The sequence below is a fragment of the Asparagus officinalis genome, chromosome 6 (genome assembly GCF_001876935.1).
Source record: "Asparagus officinalis chromosome 6, Aspof.V1, whole genome shotgun sequence".
Lineage (NCBI taxonomy): Eukaryota > Viridiplantae > Streptophyta > Magnoliopsida > Asparagales > Asparagaceae > Asparagus > Asparagus officinalis.
Window position 1 is genome coordinate 77,571,595 of NC_033799.1, and position 25,984 is coordinate 77,597,578.

A 25,984-nucleotide genomic window follows, 5' to 3' on the forward strand; every position below is an offset into this window, starting at 1 on the left:
AGAAACGGTGTATGGCCTCCCAACCATTGAAGAAATTGAAGGTGTCTGCTCCAGTTGCATGAAAGGCAAGCAGCATCGAGGCGAGTTTCCAAAGGAAGGAGCATGGAGGGCAACAAAGCCTTTGGAGTTGATCCATACAGACCTATGTGGTCCAATGAAGACGGAGTCCCTGGCCGACAACAAATATTTTATCACTTTTATTGATGACTTTAGCAGGATGGCCTGGGTCTACTTTTTGAGGCTCAAATCAAAAGCTTTCACCGTCTTCCAAAAGTTCAAAGCAATGGTGGAAAGACAAACAGACCTGGAGATCAAGAAGATTCGAAGTGATCAGGGTGGAGAACACACTTCAGCAGAGTTCGAGGACTACTGCAGCAACCTTGGCATCGAGAAGCAAATCACATGTCCATACACTCCTCAACAGAATGTAGTGGCAAAAAGGAAGAACCGGACTATCGTGGAGATGGCCAAGAGTCTCCTACATGAGAAGAACCTTCCCTACAAGTTCTGGGGAGAAGCAGTCAACACCGCAGTGTACCTTCTCAACCGGTGTCCAACAAGAGCATTGGAGGACAAAACCCCCTTCGAAGCATTCTCAAGTAGAAAACCTTCCTTAAACCACCTTAAGGTTTTCGGTTGTGTTTGTTTTGCTCACATCCCAGGCCAGTTGAAATCCAAACTGGAGGAGAACACAAGAAGGTGTATCTTTATAGGATACGCAAGTCATACGAAGGGCTACAGGCTCTTCAACCCGAAGACTCAAAAGATCGTCATCTCACGGGATGTGGTTTTTGACGAATCAGCCAAGTGGAATTGGGATCTCAAGAAGGAGGAGCAGGTGCCCACAAACTACATCTACCTAGATTCAGAAAGCACCCAAGATCCAGATCCAGATCCAGAGCCAGAAGTGCAAACTCCACAAAACGGTTCGAGTTCAACAAGCTCCGACTCAACCACACCCAGATCAAGTGCTAACTCCTCAAGCACACCATCCAACTCTAGTCCCAGTTCTTCTTCCTCCTCAAGCACAACTCCATTAAGATACAGAAATCTTAATGAGATTTACACTTCATGTAATTTTTGCATATTGGAGCCTGAGTCATTTGAAGAAGTCATCAAAGAAGAAGATTGGAAGAAAGCCATGCAGGAGGAGATCTCAATGATAGAGAAAAATGACACCTGGGAGCTGGTAGAGAAACCTGCAACCAAGCCAATCATCAGCGTCAAGTGGGTCTATAAGACTAAACTGAACCTTGACGGGTCCATCTACAAGAAGAAGTCTACATCCATCAACCGTAAGGGTTCGAAGTTGCAGGAGCCGAGGATAAAGTCTACAAGCTCCACAAGGCGCTGTACGGTCTCAAGCAAGCACCAAGGGCGTGGTATGAAGAGGTCAACTCCTACTTCACCCAATACAACTTCAAAAGGAGCCTTAGTGAAGCCACACTTCATCAGGGACGCGATCGTGGACAAGGAGATGGAGGTCATCTACTGCAAAACTGAAGATCAAGCTGCAGACATTCTCACCAAAGTGTTGCCGAATGATCGCTTTTGCACACTTCGAGAACTAATGGGTGTTAAACCTGCTAACCCCTGAGGAGGAGTGTTGAACTAATCAATGTTTAGCATGTTAAACAACCTAAGAGCCATAGTGTGATATCCTAGGTGGAAGGGAATCCTAAGAGTCAAAGTATAATAAGTGGGGTGGTATTCTAAGAGATGACTCCTTGTATTCTATGCAAGTAAATGTATAGAGTTAATGTATGGAATATGAAGGGTCATGTATAAGTCTATATAAACCCATGAGTAAGAGAATTTGATATATGAAAAAAAAAGAAAACATAAGCACCAAATTCTCTATCATACTAGCCTTAGCCAAAGTTTTTCTTCACTACATACTCAGTTCAGAATTACAACATTGTCATCATTCGTTCAATAATTAATTAACCCACGAGAAACTCAAGAAACAAATTTCTTTTCCCCTGTTCATTAATTCTAGGAAGCTTCCCAGCCTCTTGTGTATAATTCTATGCAGGTACGTACTCTCCTACTTAAATCTGAGTTCCCCATGAGAGCTCCATATTGAAGAGATGCAGGGGGCTGACCAAAGAAAAATGTTATGATGAGGAGACCCCCAGGGAGACTACTAGGAGACGATGATCCAATTGAAGATATCCAAGATAGCCTCGAGTCTCTAGTTGAGGCTTTCTTCGCTCTGCTTCGGCTCTTAGCAAGATTCCTTGGCCTTTTACCTGACAAAAACCACGATGACGACGACGACGACGGCGATAAGAGCAGCCATACTAAATGGATGCATTTAGGCTTGACTCTTCTTCTTCCCCTGATTCTTGCCCTTCTCTATCGCTACTTTCACAATCGGTTCAATAAAGATCATAACAAGGAGGATGACCGAGAGATCGAGCCGTCGTCACCATCATCGCCGTCGTCTTCGTCCGAGAGTTCTCCCGAAGAGAATTCCAGTTGGTTTACGAAATACAGCGTGCGCCTTAAGTTACGATCCTAAGAATATATCTTGTAGTGATTTTCCTTTTTAGTTATGGTGAAGTCATCAGATGTTTGTAATATAATCGCTGGCTATGTTTTAGTCCCACATCGGCTGCTCCACGAGCTGTAATCTTGGTTGTGGCGATATAAGGGCGCGTTTGGTTGCCTTCTTTAGAGGGGGGAAATAGGTTGAAAGCCAGTCAAAACTGACACTTTTGGCAGGCTTAACTTCCCCTTATGCAAACAAACAGCCCCTAGCATTTTTTTGGGCTTCGATGTAAATTAAGCACGCCCTTCGCGCGTTTATGTAATTGCTCTCTCAAATGGTTTCCGTTGCTACTTGTAGTTGGTGAGTAGCATGGGGGCATCTTTGCTCTTGCACGCATTTATATTTTAATGGCAATTTTAATGATTTGGGGACTAATCTTCAAATATTAAAGATTTAAGAGACTAATATTGATAAAAAAAAATTTTTTTTGCGCGAAATAGCAAAGAGGAAGCTTGAAGGATAAGGATTGAAGTGCACATGTAGTACGTGTACCCCAAAGTTAATTATGTATTTCAAGTTATGACTAATTGTGAGGGGTATAGCTACCTGATTTAGGGTACATAGCTATATGCCCTATTGTACGTAGCTATATATGGTCTGCATTCTAAACTATAGGTTTGAAATAGAGTGGGCATAGTTTGAGTATGGCCATTTTTTGCAATTTTATGACTAAAATCAAACTCTTTGTATTTTAATTAGCAAAATCGATCTTTTTATGATCGTGTCATTATGGCTGGACACAAAAAGATCGATTTTGCAAAATATAATGTTTAAAATACAAGGGACTACTAGTCCCGTGTATTTAACAATCACTGATCACTTGTCTATTTTCTTATTAAAACAGTAAGAGTTCGATTTTGCTCATAAAATTGCAAAAAAAAAGTCTTTTTAAAAAAATCACCATTGAGAAACAGTGGAAGGGAACAAATACTTTCCATAATTAATGTGAAAGTATCATGTGAAGACTATCCTTAGCATTAATTAAATTGTGTTAATAGCATAATAATAATAGTTTGTTTTTTGGGAAAAATGTGTCCAGGCCCCAAAAACATAAACTTCATGTGCTGCAGCCCCTTCTAGTTTCCCCCATGTGGTTCAGCCCCTTGAAGTGTGACGTTTTGTGCTGCAGCCCCTTTTTAACAATTATTACATGCCAACTAAGCTAAAATCCCCAAAATAACCTTACCCCCTCTCCTCAATCCTTCAAACCCTATTCTGTCTACAGTTCTATTCTGTCTACAATGTTAGTTCTATTCTGTCTACAGTGTTAGTTCTAATCTGCACAATGTTAGTTCTATTCTGTCCCCTTCATTTTTACTTTTCTTGAGCATCATGCACTCTTTTCTCTTGGTCATCCTCCTCCGGCCTACCATACTATGGGTTCAAAAGTGGCCAGCACAGCGACGAACTCCGGCGTAGTCGAGGGCGAGATGGGGAGCGACGGCGAGCTACCGCGACGAGGTCGGGCGGAGGAGAGGAGGGGAGGCGGCGACGAACTCGGGGGAGGCTTGGGAGCCTGGGCGGAGGTGGTGACGGCGAGGAGGGCGAGGGCCAGAACGACGAGCTTGATAAAACCCTTGTTTTTAAAGAGAGAGAGGGGAGAGAGAGGGGGGAGAGAGAGAGAGAAGAGAGAGAGAGAGAACTGGGTTTGAAGGATTGAGGAGAGGGGGTAAGGTTATTTTGGGGATTTTAGCTTAGTTGGCATGTAATAATTGTTAAAAAGGGGCTGTAGCACAAAACGTCACACTTCAAGGGGCTGAACCACATGGGTAAAACTAGAAGGGGCTGCAGCACATGAAGTTTATGTTTTTGGGGTCTGGACACATTTTTCCCTTGTTTTTTTTACATTTTGCAAAAAGACAGACATCCTGGCTCAGAGAGGAGAGTACCCCGTCATTTATATAATTCGGGCCGTGCCAACTGTACCAACAACTGAACCTTTTGTTGGGTGAGTGGGGGTGGGTGGGTCCCACATTTTGGATTGCTGGGGGAGGTGCGAGCGAGAGTAACGCAACGGGGTTTTTGTTTGTTTGTGTTATCGGAGCTCCGGTAAGGAGGAGGAAGGAGGAGGAATGGGCGGTCGGAGGGCGGGGGAACTTCGGCGCCCGGCGAGGAGGAGGCGATCGGGTCGGATCTGCTGGGTGCTAGGGTTCTTCATCCTCGCCCTCTTCCTTCTCTTCATCGTTCAATTTCACGGAGATCCCTCTCTAATTCCCCTCCAGGTTCTTCTTCTTCTTCTTCTTTTTTAATAGATACATGTTGTCGTCCTCTGACGTTAAATATCCCATGTTGTCAGAAATATCATCTTTCCATCTTCTTTTAGGGTTTTTTTTTTTAATAATAAATTGCTATTCCTTGTGTTTAAATTGCTATTCCTTTTAGGGGGTTATTTATTTATATTTATTAAATAAGTGCATTAATCATTTAGTTCTTTTAGTTCTCTGAGCACCCGCGTCCTACTCTCCTGGCCTCATTATTATTAAATAAGTGCATTAATCATTAATCATTCATTTAATTACTTTTCCCGTTAATTTTTTAAACAAGTTTTGATGTCAGGCTGGCTGTGGGGTGGTAACGTTAAGTCGGTAGCTTTCGTATGGAGCTTTTTCACTTCGTAGAACCCTTACCTTACATGCTTGTTGGGGGAGATCCAATACCAAATCGCCGAGAGAGAAAGCCAAACACACCAACTCAATTAGCACAAATAATCAACATCAGTTTTAACGTGGTTCGACGAGATGCCTACGTCCACGGGGGCAAGGAAAGAGAAGTTTTCACTATTAGAAATCAAGGGGATACAACTAGGGTTACAAATCTCACAAAAAACCCTCTTCAAATCACACTTGATCTCTCCAAATGCTCCTACAATAGAAGCCCAACAAAACCCCTCTATTTCAGCTCAAAACCCTTGCACTCAAACCCTAGAAACACCCATTAGGTATTTATAACAATCCAAAACGAAACGGGTCTGGAACCCAGATTCAGCCCAAACCGCTTCGACGGTCGATCGTGGCGGGCGGACCCGTAGGTATCGCGGTCGACCGCGTAGGCATCGCGGTCGACCGCCACGGTCGACCGCACAGAATTTGGTTTGGTCGGTGTCGGCTCAGTTTTGAGAAAGCTTCGCCGAGGTGGAGAATTGTTGGCGGTATGCTTGTGGGGGCCACAAGCTTTGGAGAATTGCAAAGTGCAGCGGCTAAAGAGTTGTTCACGAACCCATGTGCTCTTGGATTCCGCGTGAAAGGCTGAGACAAGTGGGAAACCGCGTGGATTGGAAACCATGTGGGATGCTTTTGTCCAGTGGCGAAAAGAAGGCCCACCCGAAGACACAATAGATGTTTATATAAACCCTTTCCTAGGGTTTTGTGCTCTTTGAGCGAAGGCAGGGAAAAGGTGAGGAACTCTGATTTTTTTTGGCGGCTGCGAATTAATTCTCAGGAAGGGAGAAAAGGAACTGCAGGCGGCTGTTTAGTGTTCGTGCACGGAGCAGGTGCAGTCTGTTTTTTCTTTCTTGGGCAGCGTGCAGAGCCGATTTGAGAGAGTTTTTTTTGTGCTTGTGAGAGAGATATTTGTGTGAGGAAGAGAGATTGTTTGAGGGTTTAGATTGAGTGATTGTAAACCCTAGTTGTATTCTCCTCCTCTAATAGTAGATCTCCTCCTCCTTGCCCCGTGGACGTAGGCAGTTTGCCGAACCACGTAAAATTGATTGTTTGAGTTTGTGCCATTGTAATAGTTTTTAGGATCCCTCGACGCGCAGTCCTAGAGCTGACGAGAGGAAGAGCAAATATCCCACTTTGATGGGATATTAGGCTTTCAGATTCTTGTTCCCTTTGAGAAACAAGAATTCTTATCGATCTTTCTCTCTTATTGTGCACCAGAAACTCTGTCGAAATTTCCGCTGCGCACAACAAGTGGTATCAGAGCCCAGATTCCAGATCTAGGGTTTGGTTTGAGGAGTAGATCAATTTGGAGGCTCGTTTAGGGCTTCGTTGGTGATAAAGGTGGGATCTTTTGGTAAAGACTCTATCTTTCAGTTTTGGATCTATTCTTTGTTCGTTGGTGCGTAAGATGTCGGGGAAAGAAGGTGCTTCGGGAGTCGAGGGTGGTTCTTCTGGCGTGAAGACTATTCAGAGTTTGAATATCCACTCTATGAAGATAGATGTGGAGAAATTTAATGGCACAAACAACTTTGGATTATGGAGATGCGAGGTTTTGGATGCGCTGAACGCGCAGAATTTGGAGGATACCTTGGAGTTAGATGGCAAGCCAGATGAGATTGAAGAGAAGGTTTGGAAAAAGATGAATCGAACGGCGTGTGGTGTGATTAGGTCTTGTTTGACTCAAGATCTAAAATATGATGTGATGAATGAGACTTCTGCGAAGAAGATTTGGGAGATTCTCGAAAGCAAGTATTTGACCAAGAGTGTGGAAAATCGCTTGCATTTGAAGAGGAGACTTTATCGTTTCCAGTTGAAGAAGGGAACCTCCATTAGAGATCACATGAACCACTACACAAAGCTTCTTGCGGATTTGGCGAATGTGGATGTCAAGATTGAAGATGAGGACAAGGCGTTGCTGTTGTTGAGTTCCTTGCCCGACGAGGAATATGAGACCTTCGTTCTTACTCTGATTAATGGGAAGGCATCACTTTCGTATAGTGAGGTCACTGCTGCATTGGTGAATTATCAGCTTCGGAAGAAGGATAAGGAGAATTCGACTGAGTCGGTAGCAGAGGCGTTGGTCGCAAGAGGGAAGAATCCGAACCGAAAGAATTAGAAGTCACAGTCTAGAGTAGGAAAAGATCAGTGTGCTTGGTGCAAGGAGACTGGTCATTGGAAGAAAGACTGCCCAAAGCTCGACGAATGGATGAAGAATAAGCAGAAGGGGAAAGGGAAGCAGCCATCATCAGAAGCAAATATCGTATCGGATGGTAATAATTCTGACTCTTCTATTTATTCGCTTTCTATCAGTCCTACAGATAGCTATTCGGAGGAATCTGAATGGATGTTGGATAGTGGTGCGACCTATCATGTGTGCCCTAGAAGGGAATGGTTCTCCAGTTTTGAGAAGCTGGTGGATAGTGGTGTGGTGTACATGGCTGATAACCGTGCATGCCAGATCCTTGGGATAGGAAGAATTCGCATAAAGATGTTTGACGGGACTGTTAGAGAGTTAAACGATGTGAGATATGTTCCTTCTTTGAGGAAGAACTTGATCTCGATTGGAGCTTTGGTTGGAGAGGGTCTGAAGGTTCGTGTTGAGGACATGGTTCTCGAGATTGCGAGAGACTCTCGTATTTTGATGAAGGGCGTCAGGAGGAATAACCTGTATTACTTGACTGGAGGTATAGTGGCAGGTGGAGAGCTGGCGACTTCTATTGATTTGACTAGACTGCGGCATTTGGGGCTTGACCATTCCAGTATTGATTCCTCGCATAGATTGGAAGAGGGTGCGAAGACCTGCAGTTTGAAGTCCAGTGAACATGTTGATGTGAGCAAGAAGACCGAGGTGAAGTGTGGCACCTCTATTCACCGTGCTAAGGGTCGTTCTGGAGGAGTTCACGTGGATGTTTGGGGGCCTTCCAAGGGGGCATCATTGGGAGGTAATAGGCGTTTGGTTTCCTTTGTTGGTGGCTGTTCTAGGCGTGTTTGGGTTGCAACCAAATCCCCATTGGAGAAAGTCCTAGTAGTCTCTAACAGATTGAAGAAGTGTGTAATAGACAGAAGGTGAAGGTACTCCATTCTGGTGGGAGGTACAAGATGGACCTGTTTCTGTGTTGGAGCCGAGCTCACGGCATTTCGAGACACTTCGTTGGAAAGGAAATCTTGGGGCAGCTAGATAGGGTGACAAATTTGGAGAACCGTGCCTTTCTGGAGGAGGATCGGTGTTTGTGGTCGAGCAATGGTTTGCAGAAGAGTTTTTGGACAGAGGCTTCGACATATTTGGGTCATCCTATTAAAGAGTTGTCAACTGCTGTGATTGGAGGTAAAACTCCATTGGAAGATAGGTCTGGTAGTGTCACTTTGGTTGAGGCTTCGATGAGGAAGTCAATTGACTCTCAGCAGGTGAAGAGTTTTGGACAGACCTTAGAGGTATCGCAGCGGGTGGAGAGTGATGCTACTCCACATTGGGTAAAGATTACTCCAGATCATTCTGCATTGGTTGGGATTCCAGCTGAGGTGAAACAGCGTGGAAGTCATTTGGATTCGGATGCAGATGATGAGTTGGGTTTTGATTCGAGTGCAGCTGATAGATGTAGCTTGCTCAGGTGGAGATGTTTGGATTGTTTCAGTTTGGGGTCATTGGAGGTGCTATCAGCCGCAGACTTGATCGTGATATTAGAGAAGGGTTGCGAACTCTTCTATTGGATTAAGGTCGTTCGCGGCCATTTGGGTGAACTACATTCGGCTTGATTCCTTGGGCAAGAGGATACGTAGGCAGTCTTTCAGATGCAGCCGGGTTGGATTTTGATGGGGTGAGATTAATTTGGTGAGTTGATACTGACATTTGGAGAGTGTTTGCATTCTCATTTGGGTTCTCGACTTGTTATGGATTGAGTCTGTTGTCGTGAATTGTTTCACGGTGTACTGGACACAACAAGTGAGACATTTGGTTTGGTCGGTGTCGGCTCAGTTTTGAGAAAGCTTCGCCGAGGTGGAGAATTGTTGGCGGTATGCTTGTGGGGGCCACAAGCTTTGGAGAATTGCAAAGTCCAGCGGCTAAAGAGTTGTTCACGAACCCATGTGCTCTTGGATTCCGCGTGAAAGGCTGAGACGAGTAGGAAACCGCGTGGATTGGAAACCGTGTGGGATGCTTTTGTCCAGTGGCGAAAAGAAGGCCCACCCGAAGACACAACAGATGTTTATATAAACCCTTTCCTAGGGTTTTGTGCTCTTTGAGCGAAGGCAGGGGAAAGGTGAGGAACTCTGATTTTTTTTGGCGGCTGCGAATTAATTCTCAGACGTGGGCGTGCCAAGCAGAGAAGAAACAAAGGATTGTGTGTGCAGTTTGTTTTTCTTTCTTGGGTAGCGTGCAGAGCCGATTTGAGAGAGTTTTTTTTGTGCTTGTGAGAGAGATATTTGTGTGAGGAAGAGAGATTGTTTGAGGGTTTAGATTGAGTGATTGTAAATCCTAGTTGTATTCTCCTCCTCTAATAGTAGATCTCCCCCTCCTTGCCCCGTGGACGTAGGCAGTTTGCCGAACCACGTAAAATTGGTTGTTTGAGTTTGTGGTCATTGTAATAGTTTTTAGGATCCCTCGACAGGTCAGTCCTAGAACTGATGAGAGGAAGAGCCGATATCTCACTTTGTTGAGATATCCGCTTCAGATTCTTGTTTCCTTGGTGAGACGAGAATTCTTATTGATCTTTCTCTCTTATTGTGCACCAGAAACTCTGCCGAAATTTCCGCTGCGCACAACACAGTGAGGCCCCGTGCACGAATGCGGTCGACCACCACGATCTCGTGGTCGACCGCCGACCATCCAAAACGTTCCCCCAGGCTCCATCAACTGTTCTGCCAGTCCTACATGCGGGTGTTTGCTTGCCAAAATGATATGGGTATGCTTGATTACCTTCAGAACAGGGTACTTGCAGATGTGCGTGCCTCTTATACTACGAGGACACACGTTCTTGTTTTATTAGCACATATGCTCCTGCCCGATCGCGACATATTCTTCCCATTAATTTCAATCTCGCATGACCATCATGTGCTAGTTGAAGTTAAGACATTTCTAGGAACAAATCCAATGAGATCCCCATGTGGGTTTAAAAAACTAGCGCGGATATAACATCATCACAGGAACCAGGGGTGTATGTGTTAATGAAATAGAGAAAGTGATTAGTAGCTGCACGCCCATAGCACGGGGGTTAAATCTGCAAACAACCCTTAAAAAATTTATATATGTAGAAGAGAGTTGGGAAACAGAATAGGAATAAAATTAAGTATATAATTACATCTTTGACACATTGCTTAGTTGTACATACCAACTGTCCCTGTGGCTATCCATGAGCTGATTACCTTAAATCTACTCCCTAGACAGTATCCCATTTGCTTTTTCTTCTGTTTCTCTGATATTGTTCCGATAATCTGCTTCAACAGCAAGCAGCATCACACCCTTCAGGATATCAGCTTGTTAATGTATAGGAGTTGTACACAGTTCAACCTTCTAGTTTACTACACATGTAACAGTCGTGGACCTGCAACCGCGAAATCTTTTTAATTATCAACAATTTGCTCCTCTCGCATTGCGTATACGCATATTCTGAATTGCTTCATCTTTCTAATTTTTGTACATCCACAGGAGATAGAGCTTGAGGACCTCACTCGTGAAAGTCTAAATTTTACGCTAGAACTGCTGAGCACTACTTCAACCGCAAGACAAATGATCGACCAGGTATCCCTGGCAAAGGCTTACATAATCATAGCTAAAGAGCACGGGAACCTCAATCTAGCCTGGGAGCTCAGCTCCTTTGTGAGAAACTCCCAAGGGCTTCTCTCTGAGTCCATCACAACATCTAAACCCGTCAACTCAGAAGAAGCTCTCCCTATAATTAGCCAACTATCTAGGCTAATCCATAAAGCCCAAGGCTTGCACTATGATATCAGCACCACAATCACGACACTTAAGAAACATGTAAAGGCCCTTGAAGAGCGTGCAGTTGCAGCTGTAGTACAAAGTGCAGAACTTGGTCGGTTGGCTACTGAAACTATGCCTAAAGAGGTTCACTGCATGACTCTTAGGCTGACTGAGGACTGGTTTGAAAATGAGTTGCTTGAAAAGATGGCAAAAGAGAAAAAAAACTCCCAGCGTCTTGTCGACAACAATCTCTATCATTTCTGCGTCTTCTCAGATAACGTGATGTCGACTTCAGTTCTAGTGAACTCCACCGTCTCAAATGCTGAACACCCTCAGCAGCTTGTATTTCATATTGTTACTGATGAAGTCAATTATAGAGCCATGACGGCTTGGTTTCTTAAGAATGAGTTTAAAGGGTGCACAATAGATGTCACAAAGATTGAAGACCTAATTTGGTTGAAGGCTTCTTACTCTCCATTGGTGAAGCAACTATCAGAAGCAAGAGAATCGAAATATATGAGCCCGAAATCTATAGTGTTGCTAAATCACTTGCGCTTCTATCTACCAGAAATGCATCCCTCTTTAGAGAAGGTGGTGTTTCTCGAGGATGACGTTGTGGTGCAAAAGGACATAACATCATTGTTCACCTTAGATATGCATGGGAATGTGATTGGAGCTGTGGAGACTTGTTTGGAAACATCTCACAGGCTCTACGACTATCTTAATTTCTCTAATCCACTTATAAGATCGAGATTTGATCCTCAAGCCTGTGCTTGGGCATTTGGGATAAATGTGTTTGATCTCATAGAATGGAAGAAGGTGAATGCTACTGTGAAGTATCACTACTGGCAAGAGCGTAATGAAGACCAGAATCTTTGGAAGGATGGGACTTTGTCAGCTGGACTTCTTGCATTTTACGGGTTGGTGGAGCCAATTGATAGAAGATGGCATGTGATGGGATTAGGGTCTGAGTTGGATATCGACGAGAGGCTGATAGAGAGCGCTGCGGCTGTGCATTTCACTGGGGATATGAAGCCATGGTTGAGGCTGGGTATAACCAGGTATAAGCATCTGTGGCAGCAATATCTCAATTTAACGCACCCATATGTTCAAGATTGTTTTCTAGGAGTTTAAGCAGATATCAGCCACATGTATTTTTTTTTTAAAGTGAGCTCTTCTTGTGCTTGGAGCTTTAGCTTTATAGTATTTCTTTCTCTTCTAAAAGAATTTTGAGTGAAAAGCAGCAGTACATGTACAATCTTGAGGCATGGAACCGATCCTGCGCTATTCTTTTTTTTTTTTCTACCCTTGGTATCAAATTGTGTTTTGCTTGATGTCTTGAGAGATTGTGGACTTGGCATGACTTGTATCGTTGTCAATTCAACGAGCAGCATATCTTTACTTTTAGCATGATTCAGTAACGTTGCATGTTTCAGTGGTTCCATTAACGTTGCGGGGAATTGTTCAAAAATCGCTGTGGGCGGTTTTGCTTTAGAACTCCGAAAACTCCGTGCTCTCTGTAGACAAGTTGAAATAGGTATAAATACCGGTGCTGCTGAAATCTTACCTTCAACCGCAATTCCATCATCGGAGACGGAGAACGGATGACGTTATGCTCTTCGGTAAACTGGGTGGAGCTAACCCCTGCATTTTATCATACAAGCCCCCTACCCTCCACCTTCTTCAAAACCCTACTGCCCCCCGGTCATTTAAGTATTTAAATTATTTTGATCTTCGGCTAACAAATGCAAGATCAATTTTACTAATCTAGAGATCAGTTTTTCAGATTTACTGAACACATCAATGAGAAACCTCGGTTTATTTAAAAAAAAATTTTCCCGACACAATCTATTTATGCTCCAATCTTTTCTACTATCCTCATGTACGTTGTCCTTTTATTATCTGATCAGCATCCTATGAAATTTCCTTTCTGGAACCTTTTTGATTTCACGCGTATACATAATTAGTAAGCAGAGATGAATACGATGATATGAATACATAATTAGTAAGCAGAGATGAATACGATAATATCATATCGGATCCAAATCTCTATCTGTTTGCATCCTACTTCAGCATGTCAAGTGCTTATCAGCGGCACAGCACGAGGGAGAGATCATAGAGTAGCCCACAGTGCCAGTGCCGATGCAGGAGCATTTGCTGGTGACCGAGTGTAAATTCAGGGGAGTAGAGCGTGCTTGCAAGCGTGACGCATGCTCACAGCACACAGACACATGCAGGATTCATGATTAGAGGAGTGTGGTGCTAGCAACAGCTGCGAGTGCCCTTCACTCCCACTCGCACTGACTCGCGTCCTAACCCACAGTGCGAACGACCGTGGCTAGCGGTGTTCTGATTGGAGAGAAACAAGTGCAGTCCTCGTAAAAGTTGGTGCTGCAGTTAGGACGACAAAAATGTACTACATCTGAATGAATAAAACAACCGGGCAAACTCTATACCACAAAATAAGATTGTTTTTCTATACATACATTATTCAACACAAGGAGTAAAAACCCTGACACTCAGTTACTCGTTTATCAGCACGGTCATCACCCATGGCGGCTAACGTTTAACTTAACAAATTAATATTAGCTTCTCAACCGGGAAGCCTGCACTTTCTGCAGCTAACAGCCAAATCTCGCGAGCCTCCAATCAAGAGGCTTTAGTGTCAAGGTTACAAAGAGTACGAAAAGCCATGTATCACCAACGATGTCTAGAGATAAAACTTCTGAAAGATGCAAGATTTTCTACGTGTATAAGCCCAAAGCTATACCACCAAAGGATATAGGTGTAGCCACTGGCTGGAAAAAAAAATAAAAATAAAAATAAAAAGAGAAAGAAAGAAAGAAAGAACCCCAACCAAGAGTGACATGTACTTTACGACAACGGTTAAAACAGCAGAGGAATCATTAAGCATCCAAATTTACATTACAGGCAGCAGCTTTTCTTTCAAGCGTGAAATCAGCTTGAACGTCTCCTCTGCCCTTACCTGCTGATGAATATCAGACCTCGAGGCTCTGTCTGGATGGAACCTCAGCAAAGCTTGTCTATAGGCAGCATTAACCTGACAGGTAAGAAAATCTATATTAATTCAACATGCTACCAGTTCAACATACTCAAGTTTGCAAAACAGCCAAAAATCAGTATGCTGCATTCATGACGCAGGCATTCTCATAAGCCACATTAACACATGCTGTAATCCCCTCTTACTTTCGCTCATCTCCACATAAGGTTTGTCTACGCCCACTTCAAATTTCCATCGAGTAAGAAACTCTCCCAAGGTCTACGACCTTAAAATTTAAATCAAGCTCCTGAATTGCAGCAGCAGATTATAACACACCATCACATGCCTATAGCAAGGATTCAAATAGTATTCAAAAGGCTCTTAGCAGACAAAATGGTTTCATGGTGGTAGGTGGTGGTGGATACCATAGCATAGAAGAAGCCTAGAACACAAGATAACTAATTAACTATATAACAAACTTTAAAGCAAAGTTTTATTTATGACGATTGAAATTAACCATCTTTGTAGGTAAACAGAATCTGAATATTGTCATTAAGGTTCCTGTAGTATTCATAACTAGTCTAGATATGATGTGACAACAAATAGCATGTTCCAATCCTGAAGTTAATGACGTAGTACGAGTCCACCGATTTTTGGTCAAGATTTTAGTAGTATGGTGTCATGGATAGTAGTGCTCTTCAGAAATTAACTCCAACAAGAGAGGGTTGGCATGGCATGGTGATAAAACCTCGCTCCTGCTCTCTGGAAATTTCTTCAAACAACAATTATGTTTTGGATCTCGACCTTCTCAATGATCAAAGGTCAGGAATCTGGCTTAGTTACAAGGATGATGAAGCTCGATGTTGCATGGACACCCTACAAAGAAATAATGTACTCATCACCTGACACATACAGGATATGAGACGCTTGGGTGTAGTTTCAGGTACTTCCTAAAATGTAAAATGTATTCTAATGTATCCAAGAGGTATCAAAGTGAATATGAAATTAAAAACGCAATGCATGAATGACAAGGTCCAATTTCATTCATTATAGATACGCCTATGCTCTTTCATTTTTTGCAATGAATGGTTGACACTTGGCTAACTGTTGATTTTTATAGCTTAGAGGTTTACTTTACAATATATAACTATACTCTTCTATTTAACTATTTACTGTTTCTAACACACCCTAAAGAGAGTTGTATCATCCTGAATATTTAGGATTTGCCCATACCTCAGTTGCTTTCTACCGACATTCCGGTATCTACTAGTGCAAAATAAATGAATCATTCATGCAAATAAGAAAACCTGTGAAAGATCATGAAGATTCAAGACTTCCTTCAAACTTCAGCATCAAATGACAAGGAAAACAAGTACAATCAACAACTTACTCAACAAACTAAACTGAACTTTGAGGTATAGGCGTGCAGTAACAAACACCTAGCTGGATCAAGTCTGTTACTTAAAACCACCAACTCACACTAACACGAAACTGTGCCAAAGGTTGCGAAACCTACTTATTTAATTACTACAGAACTACTCATTTAGGGAAGGAAAGGAGGGTGGGAGGTGGTTGGGGAGGAAGTAAAGGGAAACATCAGAGAATGACCAATCATAATACAATCATTGTTAGATGCAGACAGCATTGGTGAAATTAACAAATTCATTATAACAAGACGAAAATAATTTATAGATGGCAATTATCACATTTTTTACAATGCAATGAAGGGAAAAAAGCACTAGCAAATCATCTATGAATGTTTGCAAGAGGCAACCTTACCTCTCTACAGGTAGATGTATTAATGCAAACTCATTGATGCCTTAAACTCAACAGCCCGCAGAAAGTCATGATTCATGGTCAAGCAAAAAGAGATGACATGCAACCTCATCTACTTGCAGGTTAATATATCCATACCAAACTCATCTGATATCTTAAACTCAACAGCTCATGAGGTCAGAAATTCACGACTTTCAAGATCAAGAAGCAGAAAGTCACGTGATATGGTCCATAAAAAATCAACAAGGTTACTAACATAACCAATAATCAGAAATATGCATCAATAATGATTCAACACCAGTAGTATCACCACCTCCACCATTGACACACAAGAAAACTGCTTTGATAAAAGTACATACCATAGTCTACCCAAATCCTGCATGGATTCTTCTATAATGGACCCATATATATTGGGCACGTATATATGACCCAACAGTTACTGCCTGGTCATCAGTGTTCTAATATGTAATATGAATTAACTGCCTTGTCTTCAGGCTGTTTAGCCTAAATCTTCAAAGACTAACATATCATTTCTTCTTTTAATCATCTCAATAGTAGTATTGTCAAACAGTTGAACCAGAAGGAAATCAAGGGGAAATAAATTCATTACTCAGGAATGGGCTCAACAGTGAAACTTACGTCACATGGCAAGGGAGAGGGAAAGCCATGTCTCTATATCTAAGTTCCATCGTTTCAAGCTCCTTCCTTACTTCAGCTCGTAGGTGTTCTTTCAAATTTGTAGTTTCCTCAACCTAACAATGGGCATCACAAATATTGTCAAGTTTACAGGGCACTAAGAACATATATGAATGCCTACTGAATATTAGATATTCCCAGATAAATAAATAAAAATGCCACAAAATATTTTGTAAAACCAGAGTGTTAATCTTGTGTAGAGAAATATTAAGCAATTGCACCTTCTTTTGAGATTCTCGGATTTCCTTAAGCCGCTGCTTTTGTCTTCTTTCCATGTCAAGTAAACGCAAAGTTTCCGCCTTTCTTCTCCTCTTCAGCTTTTGTGCTTCTTCAGCCTAAAAAGATATAAATAAAATGTCAGCAGCTGGTCATATATGCTTAAAGCTTTAACCATAGATTACTCGGTAATGACTCAAGAAAAAGTCCTATGGTTGGATTTCTATATAACAGGCAGCCTAATGCATTTCACTTCTTACATCAAAACATATCATAAATTATTATAGTTTTACATACCTCTGTCTAACATGATTTTGCACTAAAATAACATTTAATAAATAAACGAAGAAAATATACATCCATTATGTAATGAGTATAAAGTGTTCAAGGGGCATAAAAAATATGCTGCACCGTCTGATATTAAAAGCATATATAAAATCTAAATATATGTTCAGAAAAAGTCTAATAAGTACACAGGAAATGACCAAGTCCCAAAGTCCAGCACATGTTCAACATCGATTTGAGTTCATAGAGAAGTATCTATGCAACACGAACACAAACCGATAGAAACTTCACTTCAAGAGTCAAGACATACGATTTTCTTTGCTTTTGAGCTGTGTCTCTGTGCTAACAACTGCATTCTAGAGTACTTTAACTACGACCCTGTTACTTAATTACATTGAGTCCTTGATTTGGGATTATAAGCAAGTATCATCCTTAGCAGTTGCTATTGCAAAATTTTGCATCTATGCAAATTATAAGCTCCTCCTGTATATGCTCTGTAGTAAACATGACATAATTAGTTATGAGGGAATGTTTTAACTCTTTATAAGGCCATTCAGTTCATTGAAACTGTCTTATTTTCTTCTTCCTAAATATGTGATATATGTATATCTATATAGGAAATGTAAACATAATATGTATATAAAAATGTAAACACATATTTTGTACATACAATATATCATATAGTTACATAAACAATATATAATAGGAATTGATGACTAGGAGGTGGCAGCTCATTTAGCAAAATGAGCTACCAAGAGATGGAAGTGGTGAGACCCACATCTTTTGATGTGACAAGAATGGTGGGCCTCACCGAATGGCTATCTCTTGGTAGCTAATTTAGCAAATGAGCTATCATCTCATGCCTATTATTTCCTATATAATATGCTTGTATAAAGGTAAATACATATGACAACAACATATACTTACGATGACGCGCGCACGAACATCTATTAACATAAAATACAAAATGCAAATGAGATCATATGAGCATATTAACAATGGCGAAGCCCACATCAATCAAAAGGCGATCAAATATGACAATGTATAACAAATTTTCTTATGTATTAGTATGTGAAAGAAAAACCTAGAATAAAAAAAATTATATATATGTATATATATATATATATGGGTATGCTTATGCTTGGTACTAAGCACAAATTTTGTGCTCGGTAGTGATGTGTCACATCCCTATCCACTCCCATATGAATGTGGTCCCAAATTTGAATGAGTGGAGGGGATGTGACACCTCACTACCAAGCATACCCATATTTCTTATATACATACATATACATACATACATACGTACATACATACATACATACACACACACACACACACACACACACACATACACACATACACACACACATACATACATACATACATACATACATGAATGCTTAAATCATTTTCACATATCCACCAATCATTGAATCAAAATGCTTCAATTTTCTAAAGTTTCTTTTTGAAAATTTACCAATTGCAGTTGCTTTTCCCATAGCCCACAAACTGCAAAATGCAAACCCATAACATTCTAGTAATCAACTAATCGGAGATGTCCATATTTGACTTCAAACCCTAGAAAATATAAGAAGAAGAGAGGGAAAAACATGCTTTATTTTAATTGGGAATTAGGCATTATATTAACTAATTTATTAGTTGTGTCACTTTATCATTCTTATCCACAAGCTAGTTAGTCATTCTCATCCATTGGTCCACAACTCATTTATTTATATTTTTGAAATTAGTCCCTTCAATCAAAAGCAGAAGTAACAATTTGGGGGATAAATTTGAAAACAAGATTTACTAGAAATGGGGACCTAGCAAAAATTTCAATGATTTGAGGGTCAAATTTCAAAATATAACATAGAAAAACCCTAAAGGGTATATATATATAGTCATTACCTATATATGGTGGAAGCTAGGGGTCCATGGCCTCCCTCAGCCCCCATAGTTCTGCCAGTGAGTACATACATGTGTATATACCTTTTCTTGTTAGATTGCATAAGTATATGTGCAGTTTATATACACAAACGTGGACGCATGCATGTTGTAACATAGAAATATGTATTGTTGGCATCAAGGCGCAGAGGTGTCGCCCTTCCAGCACACTGTCAGTAGCAACGCTGGCCATCACGTGCTTCGCAAAATTATTTCAACTAGAGGGTGATTGTTGAGCTTCTAACATGACCACAACAATTGATTCAATATGACATTTGGACTTCTGAACTAATTTGTTTAATGGGCTCATTAAATAGACCAGCTAATGTTGTTAGTGCGCTAAGTGGGTGTAAACACATAAAATAGTTACAAACATTATTATATACAGTATGTTAATATGTATTACCTATAACATAGAAAAATATTGTATCGGGTTATATGGTGTGTGTGTGTGCGTCATGCATGCATGCGTACATACATACATAAATTGAGCTGCAAGATGAAGAAATTCCTTAGTGAATTTACCTGCAGGCTGCAGGAAATGCTATAGCCTTTAGAAATAAATTTGAAGCAACTATTTGAGGTACCATACTAGCACCTACTTAGCTACAAATGCAATTTTGCACCATATACTGTTCCTCCAATCAAGTATCGAAAAAGGAGAAATATAAGAAAAATAAAGATGATAAAGATGAGGACTACCAATAGCAGTTCTAGAACCCATGGAAAAAATGACTTGAAGGGCATAATAGAGGAGAAGAGAAAAGATAAAGAAGGGGAACTGATTGAGAAGAAAAGGGATAAATAAAAATCATGGAAAAAGGAGAAAGATAAGAAAAATGACTTGAAGTGCATAATAGAGGAGAGACTAATCACAGCGCTCGAACTCGTGTGAGCCTCCATATATTGTTGTAAGCCTGTTTCACCTTCGTTAATGTCCTCGGGAGGGACACAGGAAAGAATCAAGGTTAGAGGATTGCCCCTGATATCATGAAATATGACATATATAATTTAGGATTTGTTATAGAGATACACAAGTTTTATTACAGATGTTTGCTAAAGCAATTCAGGCTCAGATTGTAACTTGGGTGACAGCTACTTAACGATTCTTCTCATTTATCTTGCCTTGAGACAAGTAGTGAATGAACAAGACATTAACTCATTAACTCATTAACTTACAGAAAAGTTAATAAAAAATGTTCTAAGTAGAATAAGCCCATGGCTTTTGGTCTGCAGAATTGTAAACCTGGAGCCCTAGACCAACTCGGCCAGCACACCTGATGTTCATGGTTGAATATTACAATTGATTCAACTTAGAATTGATTCAACCTGTATCCAGGTTTCAGTTAGAACATTTCAGGCTCAGGTTTCCCAGGCCTAAAATGACCTGACCCGTTAATAAATATGTAGAAAAAGCATCCATGCCTATGACAAACTTAAGATTTTTTTCGCAGTGACATGCAAAGTTATACCTGACATGTATCGATGTTTGGATACTAGTGTATCGCGACAATATAGGTACAAACCCCATCCTTGAGGTGTCGATGTTTGTATAAAACACAATTTATATATATATAATATATATATATATAATATATATATATATATATATATATATAAGTATATAGAGAGCAGAGGAGAGACGAGAGAGAAATGGTATGCTTGTATCAAGCACAAATTTTGTGCTTAGTAATGAGGTTCCTATTCTCATCCATCATTCCAATTCCCAACACTCCCCAACCATGTGAGATATGAGTCCGATTTCATGAGTGGAGGGGAATATGTCACCTCACTACCAAGAACAAAACTTATGCTTGTAGCAAGCATACTCATATTTCTCATATATATATATTATATATATATTTATTATATATATATATATATATATAATATATATATATATATAATATGAGAATATGAGTATGCTGGTACCAAGCACAACAGTCGTGCTTGGTAGTGAGGTGTCACATCCCCCTCACTCATTCAAAATTGGGACCAACATTCACATGGGGATCCGCTTGCCCCGAAATGACCCGGCCAATAGGGAAATTCACATGGGTAGGGAGTGGATGAGGATGTGACACATCACTACCAAGCACAAAATTTGTGCTTGGTACCAAGATACCCATATTTCTATATATATATATATATATATATTATATGTATATCAAATTCTATTTGTTCTCATGAACCAAATACCAAAAACTGTTGTCTACTGTTAAATAAACTACCGAATCAAATACATACAAATAATTAGGCGAACAATAAACGAACTATTTGTTAATTGTTTGGTTTATTTCCACACGTATTCATCCCATCTATCCTCCTCTTTCGTCTACTCCATCCTACTTCTCTAATTGTTTTGCACCTCTAGGCGTTCTAGCCCTAGTCTGTATGTAGATCCACTTTATCTTTTATCTATTTATTAATTAATTTATTTTTTGCATTACATTACTCCAAATACACTATTGTCTCTCATCACATCCATCCATCATCCTCTTTTGTCTAGTCTATCCTACTTCTCTAATTGTTTTGCACCTCTACACGTTCTAGACCCAATCTGTATGTAGATCCACTTTTTTTTTGCATTAAATTTCTCCAAATACACTATTGTTTCTCATCACATTCATCCTCCTCTTTTGTCTACTCTATCTTACTTCTCTGATTGTTTGGCATTCTAGGCCCAGTCTGTATGTGGATCCACTTTTTTTTTTGCATTAGGTTTTTCCATATTAGAATAGACTATTGTAAGAATCAATAGTTAGCAACTCATTGAGTATAATTAAAACATTTTTCTTGCATGTTACAGTGTGTAACATCCAAAAAGCCTAGACAATTTTTTTGTCCTGAACCAGCTTATTCAGAAGTGAGGAAATAATCAAAGTGGTATATCGTTGTGATAGCTTTTGCCATGGATATATGTACATACAAGCATTTATGACAAGGACAACAGAATGGGCCTTGTCAGATGATAAGAACAGTACAATGGTTCTTATTAGAAGAATGGGAAACAAGAAAGTACTTAGCAACATTGAGAGTAAAGAGTACTTTTCAAAGTATATTTTAGAAAAGCAAACAAATAGCAACCTGGATCTGCAACTGGTGCTGTCTTGCAGCCCATTCTTCTTCCTCGGCGCGTCTATATTCATCAGACTCTTTGTGCCGCTCACGTTCAAAAATAAGAAAACTTTGTTCTTCTGGCTTATGCTTCAGTCCAGGATCAAAAGAAACACTTCTCCCCGGTGTTCCACTTCCTCCATTAGTGTTGAAATTGGGGAACTCCTTGTGAGTGGGTTCACCATTCCTGGTAAGCAGTGGACTATCAGAACAGTGATAATTGCACGAAGGTTGCTGATCCAAAGATGGTTTCTCTTTCACTCGACACCCAGCAGTTTCACGAACAACATATTCATACTGTGGTTGCATAGAAAATGAAGGTTGTTCGTGAAGATGTTTCCCTTTGTCTTGAATAGTACTGTCGGGTCTTAGTTGTTCTCCATCCTGGGATTGAGGATTGCATAAAAATGATTTACCACGATGTGATTCCACCTTCCCCGAATAGCTGGATTCACCATTATATCCATTAGCACAATAAGTGGTAGCAGTTGGAACTTGCTCGTCCTCACCTGAAGAACTGACATCATCATCATCATCATCATCATCTACTTTTGGGTCACGCTGCATGTTCAAATGACATACTGAACTAAACAACACAGTTTCTGGGTTTCGAAAATCGGATCTCAGATTGTCTGAATGGTTTTTGTATGGTGACTGTGCTCTATCGCCACATGTTTCAGATACATGTTTAGGTTCCTTATGACAAGTGTTGGTAGCCGGATCTACATCTGAGTCAGCTGTGTTCACATTCCTTTTACAAAAAGGTTCTCCAAGTTTAGCAGTGGCAGGTATATTGAATGAGAGGTTCTCCTTCCCACTGCTCAAATTGTTAGGGCAGCATTCAGATGGTATTTCTTTGAACTGATTTGAATAAATCTTATTTAAGCAAGTTTCAATATCGATCCTGCTACGAGATTCTTCCCCATTTGAGAATCTATTATCACCACTTGAGCCCGAGCCCGAGGCACCAGTCTGATCTCCCAAACCAAATGGATGCCTATACGACACTCTTTTTCTTAAGGCAGCTCTTTCCCATTGCTCACGAATATATCCAGAGTCTTCCATGATTTCACAGTCAGAGCTATCACTGTCAGAGCCAACACTTGCAGAGATGCTGGATTCAGAGACAAACTCAGACCTGTCATTATCAGACCAACTGCCAGAGGAACAACCTAAACCAAACTGATTGACAGAAGGACCAACATGACAATGCTTCCTCTTCCTCATATATTCCATTGATTCAAAAGGGAGCTTTTCCTTCCTACTAGTCATTGAGCATTCATCACCTTTTAATTCTTCAGACTTAGAAGAGTTGCTGGATGCAGGATGGAATTCCTTGCTTGTAGCATCAGCATGAACATTCATGTCATCAGCATCCCCATCATCATCATCAATGCTAATAACACCATCAGGGAAACAATTTCTTCTCGTCGTCCCAGGCCCTCTCGATTCCTGATGGGAAGTTTCTTCAACATCAACAATAACCACATCTTCTGGTTCTTTGTCAACATCAATAATTTCGATAGTGCCCCTAGTTTTGCACCTTTCCAGCACTCTTCTAACAGACTGGTTTCTTGGTTGAGCTTGACCCCTTGACATTCTCTGAATTACATAGTACACTGATTTATGGTTGTAAAATGATGCACTGTATAATTACTCTATACTATCTTCAGTCAATGACAGGTATCCGCTGTTATGAAGTATTATAGCACTCTAAACTCACAATACTTGGGACAAACAAACAGGTTCCTATTTGCCACTATTCAATTACAAAGACAAAATTTCCTGCAAAAAAAAAGAAAGAATAATCACTTAATCAGAAAAAGCAATCATGTAACAGTCAATAAGGAAGTAACAAGCAGCATTGTAAACAAAAATCAAAGAAATGACAGAAATAAATGCTAGAAACTAAAACAGTAGAGACTAAAATATATTCGAAGTTTGGCTTATGTGAAAACAATAATTCTTCGAGCTAATCTCAAAATCTACAGAAACAGGGAGTTAGTGAAGAAATTTTTTTGTTGCGAGTTAAAGAAAGAATAAAAAACATATTATAGTTAACAAGTATATTCACTTGGTCAGCAATTAGACAGCAATTAGAAGCATCAAACAAAATAGGGACACTTAGAAAATAGATTCACATGAAATCACATGAACATGGTGACTAGGCACCTACGAAAAACTGGATGGTTTGATCTGGATCTGTTGTTTTGCATATTTTAGGATTTGCGGAGGGTTTTGAGATGAAGTTTTATTGTAAGAGATTGTTTAGTGAAGAGTTATGGATCTGATTAAGAGTTTTGTTTGTGACAGAACTCTTCAAAAGAGCAAACAAACTAAGGTTTTCCGCAGAGTTTCTAAATAATTCCGAGTAAAATTACTAAACTAGCAATACAAAGAAAAAGCAAAAGCAGATTTCACATCTTTATTTGGATTTCACATCCGAATCGACCAATCACAGGTTTGGAAAGGCAGAACGAGCATTTTACCTCATAGGGAAAAACAAAAATTCAGCTGCAAAGAAGCATCGCCAAATACCTTTGTTCAAAGAAACAGCAGCCTTTACGTAAAAATTAAGAAGCCAAGTTATAAAGAAACTATAAATGAAAAGACACCCTTATCCAACAACTAAACCGAAGTAAAACGTGAGTATGTAAAGTAAAAAAAAACCCAGATTCCGTGTCGTTTGCTGCCTCTAACTGGAAACTACAAGATGTTAACCCCTTATGACTAGGTACCAAGCTCATTAATAATAACACAAAAAAAGATGGCAAGACGGCGCCTAGTCGTTGGGCTCAGTGGCGGAGACGGGATATTGTTCATAATTTCAAATGTCAACTAGAAATGCATGAAGTTCTAGGAAAGCAACACGCTGGTCAACTATGAATCAGGAGCGTATTCTTCACAACATCCTTGTGGGGATTTGAACAAATATAACAACACCCCAATATATAATTTGTTAACTTATCTTCACATTGACAGTATCCAAATTGTAGGCCTTCCCTCCTGCATGAACTGGCATTAGTTTTCTATCCTGAACGAAAATAAGACCAATAATAATGATAATAATAATAATTCATGTCAACCAGCATAGTGTCTATAGAGAGCGAAGAGAACCCAGAAAACCTCAAGACGCCATTAATTATTTTAAATCTAAGGAATTGAACAAGGCCCAATAAAGCCCAACCGAAATCTCGCGCATGCAATGCACAATTCGAAAACTAGGGTTTCTAAAGGCTTCAGAAGAATTACCCCCAAAATAAAAAACATAAAATAAAATAAAAAAATAACTACCAACAGAAAGAAAAACTAGGGTTTCAAATAAAAAGAGAAGGGGAACATACCCTGAGAGATGGAACAAAATCGTGGCTTTTTAGGGCCGGGGAAGATCTCTTGGCTTTCAATATCCCGCCCTCGACGGTTTCTTCTCTCTGCGCTTCCCGAGAAAAGAATTATTATTTTATCGAACTGGGGCAGAGAAATAAATAAAAAGATAGAGGAGGAGGAGGAGGAGGAGGATACGAGTTCGAGGATCAGAGAACGACATCAGGACTCGCACTCCCGCTACAGTTCCCAACCGCCCAATTCGGCCCACAGTTATGGGCCTTGGCAGGCCGTCGGCGTCAAACTCCGAGCCTGCTTTGTGTTTCTTAACGGGTGTAAGTCAAATTATTAAAACAATACGTACTATTCTAGAATGTCATGGATGAAATGGGACTTAAGATTTTACTTTTCGCGAGATTTCTCTTCTTCTTATAAAAGCACATTCTACGAGACCAACACTCTCGTTATCATTTCGACTGACTTTTTCATTTGACCTC

The 25,984-nt window shown here is 40.4% G+C and overlaps 2 protein-coding genes across 2 annotated transcripts; one reads left to right on the plus strand and one right to left on the minus strand.

Annotated features, from left to right (window-relative positions):
* Nucleotides 4,540–12,465, plus strand: LOC109845138 (probable galacturonosyltransferase 11). The gene is made up of 2 exons (XM_020414353.1): nt 4,540–4,776; nt 10,856–12,465. The coding sequence occupies exons 1-2, from the start codon at nt 4,627–4,629 to the stop codon at nt 12,263–12,265; spliced, it is 1,560 nt and encodes a 519-aa protein (XP_020269942.1). The 5' UTR covers nt 4,540–4,626; the 3' UTR covers nt 12,266–12,465.
* Nucleotides 13,561–25,673, minus strand: LOC109844750. The gene is made up of 7 exons (XM_020413861.1): nt 25,508–25,673; nt 22,134–23,948; nt 16,826–16,939; nt 16,570–16,660; nt 16,222–16,260; nt 15,912–15,913; nt 13,561–14,192 (listed from the first exon to the last, which is right to left on the minus strand). Exons 2-7 carry the CDS (start codon nt 23,760–23,762, stop codon nt 14,052–14,054), a joined length of 2,016 nt encoding a protein of 671 aa, XP_020269450.1. The 5' UTR covers nt 23,763–23,948; nt 25,508–25,673; the 3' UTR covers nt 13,561–14,051.